The following is a 13,591-nucleotide window of genomic DNA, read 5'->3' on the forward strand; positions in this document are numbered from 1 at the left end:
GGCCGGTTATATAGAAAGAGATCTTCCTCGATCATCTAGAGAGAGAGAAAATAGCGAAACCAGAGAGAAGACGAGAGGTTGTGTTGCGATTAACGACGACGAAGAAGACGACCAATGATGTCTTCCGGCGGGGACAGTGGGAAGCCATTTTTCTGTCACGTGTGCACTCAGAGGATCACGTGCACCGATGAGTCGGAACCGTTCTGCCCGATCTGTCTGGAAGGTTTCGTGGAGGAATGGAACCCTAATAACCATAGTCATAACCCTAACCCTAATTTCACCCATGAGAGTGGGGGGGAATCTATGGATCCTGAATTCCCGTTCGATTTAATAGATACCATGCTCCCTCTCTTGCTCAACGCGGGTTCCAGGACCCGGCGCGAAGCCGCCGACATGTTCGACCCAAGGACCTACCTCCAGAACTACCTGCAGAACCTTCGCGCCGACGGCGCTAACATTCAATTCTCCTTCGGCCAGAATTCCGACACGGGGTTCCGCCCCAACCCCCCGCCGAACCTAGGGGACTACTATCTCGGCCCCGGCTTCGAGCAGTTGATTCAGCTGCTTGCCGACAACGACCCTAACCGTTATGGCACGCCACCGGCCGCAAAGGACGCCGTCGAGAATCTCCCCACTATCACCGTCGACGACGAGTTGCTGAACTCGGAAATGAACCAATGCGCGGTCTGCCAGGACGAGTTCGAGAAGGGCACGCAGGTGACGCAGATGCCGTGCAAGCACGCGTATCATGCTGACTGCCTCATTCCTTGGCTTAAGCTGCATAACTCTTGCCCCGTTTGTCGGTATGAATTGCCCACCGATGACGCAGATTATGAGAATCGGACGCGGACCAGTGGCGACGATGGTGGGTCGAGGTCTGATGTGAGCGATAGTGGCAGTGGCGCGAGTGGGGGAAATGGTAGACCTGTTCACCGGACTGTTAGAATATATTTGCGGCATCCTTTTGATGGAGGTGACTCTGCGCAGGACAGTCCCGAAAGGGGATGGGAAGGTTGGGATTGAAATTTGTGTAAGTGGTTCTGTATTTTATTTGTTTTATATGATTTCGGTTGTTGTACGTTCATTGGTTTTACTTTGATTTCAAGCTTATTGTGCTTTGATTGACAATTGGTGGCATTTAAGCTTGTTGATTTTAGCTTGTTAGGCTTGGTTGTTCTGATGCCCAACTTCGATCTTGAGGTTAATTCCCGTGCTTTATTTCTACAGAGAGTGACGAAGCTTTAATGCTCATGAAAATAAACATGTCTTCTTGTACATCAGCCAATCTTTGAGCCATTGAGTTGGTTATGGTTATTCTCAGTGGTTTTAAAAACTTATTCTGTATATTTCATTCTGTGGTCATTTTTATATTTTGGGTGTTAATGCTCTTAACTGCATCTGAATAGATCGTTAAACTGGTTATATTCTGTTACGTGTATCCCAGCTTTTTTTTATTCTGTATAGTTTCCATGTTTATAGCTCCTTTACTCAATATTTTTATCTGAAATCCATATGTATTGTTTGTAATGGTAACTCTTTGTTGAGAGCTTTTGACCGTGGAGCTGCTTGTCCCGCACTCTTGCACAGTGGTGTATGCAGGAATAAAGAGAAGGAGGTTTAAATTTCTGAACTAACTATTTTATTTACTTCTGGAGTCTTGCACTTCATGTAAATGGGTTTTCCTTTTCCAATTTTAGTTAAGGCTCTGTGTTTAGTAGAATGAAATGGGGATGAAGAAAAATGAAAATAGAATTTAGGATATTGAAGGCAATTAAACGTTTAATTGATTCAAGTATGAAGATTCACTACTGCTTTGCAACTTAATGGTGAAAGCCGGCGGGGCGGATTATCTTCCATTAAAGCCTCATTCAATTCTAATGTTGGTCGGGAATCTTAAGAAATACTGAATAAATGGTGCTTGTTGTTCCTCTCGGAGAAACAAAATAGATGGAAAATTTTGTTTCCCGTCGAATTTTACTGTTTAACATTTCTGTTGTCATATTTTGCACTCTATTGAACTGTCTTACATATTGCTTGATCATTGTTTCTGTCTATACATGGCCATAAAACTGTTACATAATTGTGTCTATGTTTGGTTTTCAGTTTGATGTATGTTGATATCAAGTGGTGATAGTTAGTTTGTATCTGCAGGCAGGTATTGTTCGTGCTTAAAAATCTGGAAACTATTTTGTGCAGCTAAGGGCTCCGTGAATAGATTACTATCGTTGCCATGTTTGCAGAAGTCCTTGTGAGGATTGTAAGAGATGTTATTTTGCGTGGCCATGAACATGAACTTTGTTCGATCCAAGCGGATTTCATGAAAGCTCACAATTATTGAGACTTTAGGTACTGTGTTATTTTGTACAGATCATCTACCTTTTCATATTTAGTCATGGTCTATATTTCTCCTATGTGTGTATAAAACGTTTTAATTTCGAAATTTACCATTTTAGAAGTCTTTGCCTGTTTTCCAGTGTTTTACCAGGCTGATTAGGAAATAAGCTTTCGTTAATACACCTTCGAATGGAAGACTTTTTAAGTCACACCAATAACATCTCCATGCAAGGGTTTTAGTCAAAATCTTAAAGTCTAAATAAGATTTTAGTTTTATAAGAAACCTTTTCTTTTTTATTTTACAAGAGTTGTACTTACTGTGAAATGTAAATATAAAATTATAGAAGTTTGGATCTTAATAGAGTCTTTACATTCGAACAAAGGTTTTTAAAAAGATCACTCAAAAGTTAAATAAACCTTATGTTATTAATATTAATATAATATACATTTTAGAAGCAATTTATTATTTTTTATGAAACATTTCGTAATAATAATTAAAATAATATACTAATATTAATTAATTAGTATGTGTTATTTGGTCAGAAGTGTCTTTGATTAAACATTAGAGAGTAATTGACAAGTATAATCTAAACCATGGAATAGTATTTTTGAAACACAAATAGTGGTTTTTTTACAAAAATGATCATTTTGACCCATTTATTACAAATATTTTGTTACAAAAATGTGTTAATTTAATAATTAATTATATAATTACATGACAGTTAGATTACTAATGATTTGACTTCTTTCTATTTATTTTTAACTTTTATATAATTTTTAAAGTTTTATATATTTTTTTATAAATAAATTGTTAATAATTTGATTAAAAACATTTTAACTAAAATTTTATTAAAATTTTAATATTTTAAAACTTAACATTTTAAATTTTATTATTACATTTTATTATAAAATTTGATTATAAAATGTAGAATAATAATATTTGATTAAAAATATTTTAAATAAAGTTTTATAAAAATTTTGATATTTTAAAACTTATATTTTAAATTTTATTGTTTCATTTTATTTTAAATTTTATAATAATGAAATTTTATTTAAAATATTCTTAATCAAATTATTAAAATATTATTTTTTAAAAATATATAAAATTTTAAATTTTTTTGAAAAGTTGAAAAAAGTAGAGAGAATTAAATTTCAAATCTACGGTATAATTAATCAATCAGTAAATTGATCTATCTTTATAATAAATAAATTAAAACAATTCAATTTTGTAAAAAAAATTAATTAAATCATTAATAAATTAATAATTAATTAATAAACTGATTTATTTTAATAATAAATAAGTCAAAGTTACCCATTTTTATAAAAGAACCAACAAATAGTAAACCTTTTTATTTAGAGTTTCATGATTACACCTTTTCTATAAACATAGTTCACATAGTAAAAACGTTTGCTTAGGCATGATGAAATAAGTTTATGCTGAATGTTGTAGGACTAATTATTTGGTTCTTTTTAGTTCCTTCAAAAGCAAAAAACACGATTAAATTTTCTATAAGTCTAGATTTTAGCATCAGACTGAGCTTAATCAGTTTGATTTGTAAATTTATGTTAGATGGGTACCTCGCATGTTGTTCTAAATTATATTATATATGTTTCTTGTCTATACTGATTTTACAGATATAAACTATCCAAGTACTGATTGTTAGTATTTTCTAATATTTATAATCGATAACAAAGCTCACTCCGTAGTTTAATATTTAAAATATATAGATTCTAATAATTTGAAATATATAAAAATTAATATCATAATTAATATATTTTAAATGCAAAAACAACACAATAAATACAGCACAATTTGAAGAGAAGCATGAATAAGAAAAAAAAAAAGCGGAAGATTATATTGGTTCATTTAGGATATATCTAGTATATCTAGTTCCTAAAAGAAATTTTAAGAGTTTATCTAGTAAAAATTAATTACAAAAACAGTACAGCAGTCATGTCCGATTTATCATATTTAGCATAATATTTATATTCAATAACAATCTAATATTTATGAAATTATTGTATACTAAATGAAATAAGGTTATTTGAAAATTATATATGATAAAAGTAAATTAGTCTCATTTTCACGTATTACAAATATATATAGAACTTATTTACTTGAAGAAGCCCAATTATTATAATAATAAAAGATCCTTGAAATATGCGAAAGAAGTGTGGTTATTACATTATTAGAAGAGATATATATCAACAAAACCTATATTTTCAATGTTCATATAAATACGGTGTAGAAAAGTCAATATTTTTTTTCTAAATACTATTTACTAATATATTGTCCACTCGATTTTATTGACTTTCTTCCTATTCCTGCCAATGAGCCCACTCTGAATTGGTCATTGCAGATTTTCTCATCTACCTCAGAAACTACTTCTTGACGACCCAATCAAAATCTGGAAAATATTTTTATGTAAACAATTTATTTTAACAATCAATCATAATAATATTATTTTTTATTCATCAAATTATACATAAACAAATTATGACTCTTTGTTTTTTATTTTGTTAACGAATATTAGGTATTTAGATGATTTTATAATAGGAAATGTTTTACTTATAAAATAAGAAAAACAATTATGCATTATATACAAAATATCTAATTGTATATAGTGTATATTTAGAATTATAAAGAATTATATATAATAAGTTGTTATCTTCTTGTCCATAAAAAATTAATTAAAATATTATACTTATTTGTTAGATACTTCGCATGTAAATTTGATCTTATACTTATGAATTAAATCATTATCTATCCATGTGTTTAATTACTGAATATCGTGCCTTTTTTAGTATACTTATTATTATAGCGCTTTTACAGTGAACTTTATTATATTGAAGATTAAGTGTTTTTTAGTCTTATTTATTATTTATTATTATAATAACTTATATATGTATTTCCCTCGTAATAATTTTTCGTATTATTTATATACTCATTCATTTTTTTATTATTTCAATATTCAATTAAATATTTTACAAAAACATAAAAATCACAACAGAAAAATACAATATTATCACTTATTTAATATTAAAAGATACTCGTGTCTTTTTTTTAACATCAAATATCAAAAAGGAAAAACATTATTAAACGGGTATCTTATAAAAACGTTATGGAACTAATGAGAAAAATAAAAATAAAACTACTAAAAAATTTTTTTAGATATATTACTTACAAAATAAAAAATGTTTTGACAATTTGAAAACAGAAATTGATATAAAAACCAACATGAATATGAGAACACGGAAACAAATTCGAACCAAATATGTATATCTACATAATAATTATTTATATCCAATTTAAAAAATAAATATTATCCATATTTACCAAATCAATACAAAAAATATCTCTTTAAAATTATGACGGATTTAAATAATACCCACAAATGTCATAATGATTTATTATTTTTCTCTATTACAAAGGATTAATTTTGTAACTAAAAATAAGATCAATGACATTGAAATGTTTCTTTTATTAAATCTGTGACATACATGTTATTTCGTGTATTTTCCTTTAAGTATAATCGTCCAACTTTTTAATATTGATAACAAGATTCAAAATTTAAAATTGATAACTACATCCAGCTTTAGGATTTGCATATTTGATTCATTCATAAGAATATATGTTTAAAAATAATTTCAAAAACTAAAAATTGAATTGGGGTGAGAGAGGCTCGAACTCTCGACCTCAGGATAACTCAGAAGCTATGAGACCTACGCGCTAGCCAACTGCGCCACCACCCCGCACGTATTTCTAATTTCTGTTTTATCATTACATTTATCTAATAATTTAAATATAAAATCAAGTATAGAAATAGTAACCAACGAATAAAAGATCACATCTACGATTCAAAAGATTTATTACTAAGATTAAATTTTGAATTCAATTTTCTTTCCTTTGTAGAATCATTTAGTCCCATTCTATAATTGTGACACGTAATTAGCACCGTTAGTGTACTGCTAACCGAAATGATATAATTATAATAAATTTTTCAAAATAGAGATTCAATTAAGTCAAATAAAAATAAGAAAACTTACTTAAGATTTCAACTAAAGAAATAAAGACCTCTGTAATAATTTAATCCATCTTTAACTATCACAAGGATTAATTTTGTACATAATTAATGACATTAAAATATTTTTTTTACTTAAGTTGATACATATATGTTACTTCGTGTTATAACTATTAAATTAGTCATAGATGGTTGGAATTTCCCCAACAATCACACATTTTAATATAATTAGTTTGATGGGGAAAATGAGTAAAAAAATTAAAATTAACAAAACAACATAATGTGAAATCATAAAATAATTAATTAGATTAATATAATTATTATTGATATAAGATTACAGAAACACTTAAAAATACAATGAAATAGAACTTTAAAATTTTGATACATTAAAAATAGTATAATGCTATAAGTTTTATTTAATACATGTTGATCACAGTACTAGATCCAGCTTTAAAATTTTGTACGTTTTATTCATTCATAAGAATTTGGTATTTCTTATTTCCGTAAAGTTAATTATTTGTAGTGAATTAACTTCAAAAAAATTATATATGTCAGAACTTCAATCTAACAAAATAAATGTTTAAAAATAATGGCATACCAAAAATAAAAGTTAAATACTTTCATATCCATTTTACAAATCTACAACTTTTTCAATAAAAAGGATTGGGATGAGAGAGCTCGAACTCTCCACCTCAGGATTACTCAGAAGCTATGAGACCTACGCGCTAGCTAACTGCGCCACCACCCCACACGGACTCTTAATCGCTGTTTTATTTTTATTCAGTTTTTATGTTCTTTACCTAATAATTTAAATATAGAATCATTTATGGAAATAATTACCAATGAATAAAAATTATTATTTATTATTCAAAACATTTATTGGTAAGATTGAATTTTGAGTTCAATTTTCTTTCCAGGGTCAAAGTTTATATTCATTTAGGCCCATTATATTCTATCACTTTCACACCTCCAACCTTTTCATAACTTTTTATAAAAAAATGCATTATTTGTATTGTATTACACATTTGGTAATTTCTTTTTCTACACATTACATAAACTAGTTTCCACAATATATATTTTGCATTATAGATCATTACGAAAGGAGAAAAAGGGTTTGTCAAAAATAATTTACATCGATACACTAATTTTAGAGCTCATATCATATGTATCAGAAAGTTAATTAAGAAAAATATCTCATACTGGAAAACTTATTCTAAAAAACTTATTCTGAATGAAATATAGAAATCTTATTCTAAACACTCTGTTATGAAAATCTTCTTCTAGAAAATATGTTTGAGAAATCTTCCAGAAATTTCAAAAGATTTCTGAGAGAGGTAATCAAGAAGTCGCCTTTACAAATAATAGAAGGGTTAAATATGTGTTTGTTACCTTAAGTTTCAGTGAATTTAGGAATTAGTCAATTTTGAAACTTTAAACCAATTTAGTATTTCATTTCTCGAAATACATGAATTTAATTATTTTAATCAAATTTTGTTAAGTTTATTTGACATTCCAAGCGTGTTTCAAACTAGTATTTGACTTAACATTAAAGCAAAAATGTGTCAAACAATATAAACAACTCAAATACAATTTTGGAATGCGTACGAAACATCAAATAAATCTAATAAAATTTGATTAAAAAGATTAAACCCACGTATTTAGAAAAGATGAAGGATTAAATTGGTCTAAAGTTTCGAGATGGACTAATTCGAAAATTCACTGAAAGTTAAGAGATAAAAATATATTTTAAAAAAATGACTATTTTAAATATTATGATGGGTGCAGAAAGAAAAAGCATATATCTGGTCGGTAAAAGTTGGGCTAAGGCCCAATTTTATCGGGCTTTAATAGCTCCATGAATAGACGTTTTAGAAAGAAAAAAAAAAAAGAATGCACTTGGGTGGATTCAATTCGTTTGTCTTGAAAATTTAGAGAGTTTGAGCAAGAAAAACATGGATGAAGATGATGGCGTAAGAGACAACACTGTCACCCATTCACCCACCAATTCGCAACAAACGGGTAACTATTTTCGCCATCCCAAACTTTTGCAGCTTTTTCTTTTTCATTTCCATTCTTCATGCTACCTTCAACTGAAAATGCAAAACGTTGGAGTTGATAATTATCAGTTGAGCTTGAGCACTTTCAATCTTTTTCATTTTAATAATTATGTGTGTTCATTTCATCAGAATAGTTTATTTTATTGGTTCGATGTCAAAGTAACAGATTATTTTTTAACACTTATTGCTTGTTTTCCCCAATTTGATGAGAGGTGTTATGAAATCCCTGTGATTGAAGACCATATATTTGCATCCAATGAATTTTTACAGATGACACTACACGGTCACAATTTACCTTGCAGTTTATCTTGATCCTTTCTTGTTTAGCGGGAAGTCATCGCTGCTAACCCTATTGTGTTGGTGAGACTCGGGATTAGAAGAAGATACTCTGCCCTAATATGGTTTTCTTCAAATAATAGTGAACGCTGATGTGATTATGGAATACATTTCAAATTGTAATTCACTAACTGTTTTGAAAGAGTAGAATGATTGTAGTCGAAGCAGAGATTGGATCTTACCTTGGATAGGATATTGTAGCATAATGGACATGATTAGATTAATAAGTTGATTCAAGATCTTTTTCTAAGAGGTTTGATGCAAGATAGGTTAGCTTTATGTTGGAAACGAAGCTGAGAAAAGTGCAGGTTCAAATAGTCATTTCAAGTATCTTGAACATAATTTAACTTTTCTCTTGGCTGTTATGAATTGCCTTTTAGTATTTGACTCACTTTTATATTTTCTTAAGAAATAAAGATACCATTTGTTAGTCATTGTAATTACTTTCAGGTTAATAGATGTGACAGTCTTAAGTTCAAGACATTAAGAATAACACTAATATATGTCCATAATATGATAATATTTTAATCGATGTCATCTATCTCGTTGAAAAAAGAAAATGAAAATAACTCAAGAAACATTCACCACTATAAAAATGACCTGCTCAGGACAAGTTTAACCAATCATTTGAGTCTACATTTGTGATTAAATTGGACCAGATATTTGACCAATCTCTTTTATATAAATCAAACCAGTTGGTTTAGTCCAGCTCTTTCTCAAATTGTGTGCTTGGCATGTATTGATGCTTTAGGTTAATCAGTCACAGTTTCTAATTCTACCCTTGTTTGCTTTTTTACTTCCTGCTTTGAAGTTGTTATCATTACTATTGAAGTCAGCATTGTCATGTGGCATCTGTGAACTCCATATACATATTTTGCAATTGATATACCTTTAAATTCTTTTTCCCCAATAAGTTGCATGGTGTTTGTACATGTTGCATTTGCTGGTGTAGTTTATTCTTTGATTTAAAGTGTGTTCTTTGAGCCACTGGGGTTGAGCAGTAGTTTGGAATATGTGTGTTTGCTCGATGCAATAGGTTTAGACCTCAATGCTGTCATTACAATCATTCATCTGGTAGATTATATCTGGAAAGTTATCCTTTCTTTAATACCGTGAACTTCCCGCTGCATTTGCAACATGTGACCCAGCATTAAGCTAGCTAACCGTATAATTTTTCTTTATTTAATTTAAATACCAGTTTCTGATGATGACGAAATAGACTACACAACCAAACCAGAGTTTTATGACCCGGATCTTGATGATAAGAATGAACAGTGGATTCATAAAAAGAGGCAAGGACGTGTCTCCGATGCTGTGCTTAGCTGCCCTGCTTGCTTCACCACCCTCTGCCTAGAATGTCAGAGGTGCACTTTTGAGTTATTGTTTTGCTTGCATGGCCATACGTATATATTTTTACTTAAACTAACATTTTAATTTGGCATAAGGAATTACTATATTGGTAGATTGAACAAATGATTTGTTTTCATCCAGAGCAGTGATTTATTACCTGTGTCTGCGAATGGACTTGGAGGTTCTTTATATAATTACACGAGTACAAAGTGCAGTAAACCTTGTAGAAGCGTGCTTTTGTTGTGTGATAATTAGAGACGACAAGCACAATTATCCATTCTGTTTAGATGATCATTTAATGTTCGGAAAATTTCCTTCCCGTAAGGAGAGGAGTGGAATAAGAAAATATGCGTTGCTGATAAAGACAAGAGACTAATATATTGCTTTACTGTAAACATTTTTCAAAATTTCTCTGTATACATCTTGATACTCTGTCTCTGGATAAAATTAATCGATCATAGAAAAAAAAAATTATTTTGAAAAAACTAACACTTTAGTGGGAGAAAGTAGTTCTACTCCTTAAAGATGAGTTTTTGGAAAAAGTTCAAGAATTTTGTAGCGCCATCACTATCCTATCCACTAACCTGTTAAACTTTCGCCTTTTCACCTTTTACTTTTGGAATCTTCTCCTGGCTAACAACTGCAAGCATGAACTTTTCTCAATGAGCAGCACTACTCATGGATCAGTATTATATTTATGCAGATGTTCTGCTACTACAATCGCTACTGATATAGATTTCAAACACACCAGAGAAATTTATTATAGAAAGGACACAAAAATTAGAGTTTGCTTTCAAACAATATTATTTTTTAGCGGGTATCGTGTCCAAGTAAATAATATAGTCGAATGACACTATATTTGTTCGTGACAGGTTTGACTAACCTGTCGGTGGTGACTTATGATTTGAATGACTGACCTTCTTTAGTTTCTTGCAGGCATGAAAAATATTTGACCCAGTACAGGGCAGTATTTGTTGCAAACTGCAAAATCGGGAATGACAAGGTTTTGAAACAAAATACTTCAAGATCAAGAAAAAGAAATAGAGGAAGTGAAAGATTTGATAGAAATGACACTAATTCAACTAACGGTGAAACATTCAAGCAAGTTTGCTGTTCTGTTTGCTCGACAGAGGTTGGTGTCATGGACCAAGACGAGATTTATCATTTCTACAATGTTCTCCCGAGTGAATCCTGACTGATTTAGATGTATCTGCTCAGAAGTGGCCTTCTCTGAATCCCACTACCATTCAAATTTCCAACTCAGAACTAGTTTATCTCACTATCTCCATGCTTTACACCCATGAAGACATAATTCATACACGTCAAATATTTCATCCCCGGAAGCATATTCTTGGGGTAACCTTCGCTGGAGGAAGAAACTATATTTGTGGGTAAAACCTTGGACACGGAGATATTGCTTAAGAGAACAAAATTAACATCTTTGGAGATATACTGTATGACAGTGTCTGTTGTATTTTTCTCAATACCATGCGAAGTTCTGTTTATTTTTTCTACTATTTTTGTTTTTCATTTTTGTTGTCACGGACAATTCCAATGATGCAAAAGCTTGGAATACTGTTTCATTAGCTCATTATAGGCTGCTTATACAATTAGCTCCATATCAAGCAACAATTTATAAAACCTATGCGCGTAAATGTTTTCAAAAGTCACAACATTTAACCACCAAGTCAATGTTTGTTTCTGAGGTGACACCAACGTGTGTGTGCTGGTGTTTTTTTTTTCCTTGCAATAGTGAGGTTTGAACTTCTGACATGTAATCTCTCCAAAGTCTTCACCACCATCCCAATTTAGGTGACTTTGACAGTTTTGAGCCAAATTTTGTCTATTGTATGTAGATTCTTCCAATGGTGACTTTCAATTTTCTTTTCTCTTTCTAACACTGTATTGATCCTGCCGCCAATTTTGACTTAGTTTCATCAATTTCATAAAATGGTAACAAGCTACAGAGTTATTTAAAACTGGCCACCAACAAAGGAAAGGCCAGCGTTTGTCCATTATCATAAACCTACCTCAACCACAACACTCGGAGTACATAGATGTCGGACATTAAATATAAGTGATGCTATATTTCATTTAAATAAAATATATTTTTTTAATTTCTTTAACATTTTACATAATGGGGTTGTATTCTAGCAGATACAGATTTTTTTTTTCTCCTCTCGATTATTCATTAAGTGTAATTAAAAAGGTTGTTTAGAAGAATGTGTGAGTAGATTCCTTGGATGAATATAAAATTACAGAAATAGGATTATGATCAAATATTTTAATGTGCTAGCATGGAATGTTCCATCATTTCAAGCGGAGAAGTGGGAGTATGCAAATCAAAAAAGGGTGGATCAAATCCTTGGCATAATTATCAATCGCTCCTTTTGAGTTGCTTACACTAAACAACAAAATGTAGTGGTTAGGAAACACATTATGTATATATATATTAATATCAATAATTTAGGTATTTAGTATCAATATATTACGGAAGAGGCAAGAGACAGCGCATCAAAATAGCTATTTAAGATATGGAACATATGTCCGTGTGCACTAGATAATGAATTTATTTTAATTTAAGATCACGGTCTCTCTTTTTTCATTATTTGTTAATTGCTTTCTGTATAAACATATTTTCTTAAGAACAACTTCTGTTAATCACTTCTTATATGAAATCTTAATATTTTAAATGTTGGAGAGTTACGAAAATGTTGAATACTGAAAAAATATAAGCTTACGTATGTTTTTAATTTCTAAAATTTGTCGCAAAATAGAATTTCATCCACGTCCGAAATTTTGATACATTTTGATCTTCAAACTTAAAAATTGTTGAATATAGTCTTTTCAACTAAATTACACATTAAATATTCCTGATGTGTCAAATGTATTTTTAAGGTAATATTGAAGCGATAACATATTAAAGAGTGTAAACAATTTGAATGTTAACATAAAACGCATCTTAAAAATCAAAAAATTTAGTGTAATTAGATTAAAATAATTAAATTTATACATTTTTAAATTGAGAAAAAAATATCTCAAAATTTCAGAAAAAAAATAATTATATATTTTTATCATTTTAATAATAATAATAAAAAGGGGTTAAGAGAATAGTAAGTATCTTTGTTTCTGTGTGAACATTTGACCAAGAAGTGACTATCGATATACAAAGATGATATAAAGATGCCTACCATACTACGAATTAGCCCATCATTTAGGAATCCATCATCTTAAACAACCAAATCAAACAAAGAAGTACTTATCCATCATCACAAAATACCATTCTAATTCTAATACGATACTCTTTGCTTTAGGATTTCTTTTTTCTTTTTTGCTACCAACCCCACTGCTACAACTGCACTCTATAAGAGCCTTCACATCATGTTTCATGTACATTACCATGATTCAAGAAAGTTCACAAAACTTTAACTTTTACTTCAATAAAAAACATCAACAGTCAAATTTCATAATTCGTCCGCATAAAATATTACA

The 13,591-nt window shown here is 30.2% G+C and overlaps 2 protein-coding genes and 1 non-coding gene across 6 annotated transcripts; 2 read left to right on the plus strand and 1 right to left on the minus strand.

Moving 5' to 3' along the window:
• Positions 1–26: 26 nt before the first annotated feature.
• Positions 27–2,455, plus strand: LOC114189650 (E3 ubiquitin-protein ligase RING1-like). Of its 4 annotated transcripts, none has more exons than XM_085676187.1 (3): positions 27–1,030; positions 1,588–1,615; positions 2,152–2,455. In XM_085676187.1, exon 1 carries the CDS (start codon positions 115–117, stop codon positions 1,021–1,023), a length of 909 nt encoding a protein of 302 aa, XP_085532313.1. In that variant the 5' UTR covers positions 27–114; the 3' UTR covers positions 1,024–1,030; positions 1,588–1,615; positions 2,152–2,455. The 4 variants fall into 4 exon arrangements, with proteins under 4 accessions (XP_085532313.1, XP_085532314.1, XP_027934081.1 ...); XM_085676188.1 differs by having other exon boundaries at positions 2,156–2,455; XM_028078280.2 differs by lacking the exon at positions 1,588–1,615 and having other exon boundaries at positions 2,156–2,455.
• Positions 2,456–6,002: 3,547 nt separating this feature from the next.
• Positions 6,003–6,087, minus strand: TRNAM-CAU (transfer RNA methionine (anticodon CAU)). The gene is given in 2 exon segments: positions 6,003–6,038; positions 6,050–6,087. It is a non-coding gene; the product is annotated as a tRNA-Met (tRNA).
• Positions 6,088–8,243: 2,156 nt separating this feature from the next.
• Positions 8,244–11,690, plus strand: LOC114190200 (E2F-associated phosphoprotein). Its single transcript, XM_028078995.2, has 3 exons — positions 8,244–8,375; positions 9,948–10,113; positions 11,036–11,690. Exons 1-3 carry the CDS (start codon positions 8,309–8,311, stop codon positions 11,292–11,294), a joined length of 492 nt encoding a protein of 163 aa, XP_027934796.1. The 5' UTR covers positions 8,244–8,308; the 3' UTR covers positions 11,295–11,690.
• The last annotated feature ends 1,901 nt before the right edge of the window (positions 11,691–13,591 follow it).

Source organism: Vigna unguiculata, chromosome 7, assembly GCF_037176805.1.
Source record: "Vigna unguiculata cultivar grain cowpea cultivar isolate G323 ecotype 2 chromosome 7, ASM3717680v1, whole genome shotgun sequence".
Lineage (NCBI taxonomy): Eukaryota > Viridiplantae > Streptophyta > Magnoliopsida > Fabales > Fabaceae > Vigna > Vigna unguiculata.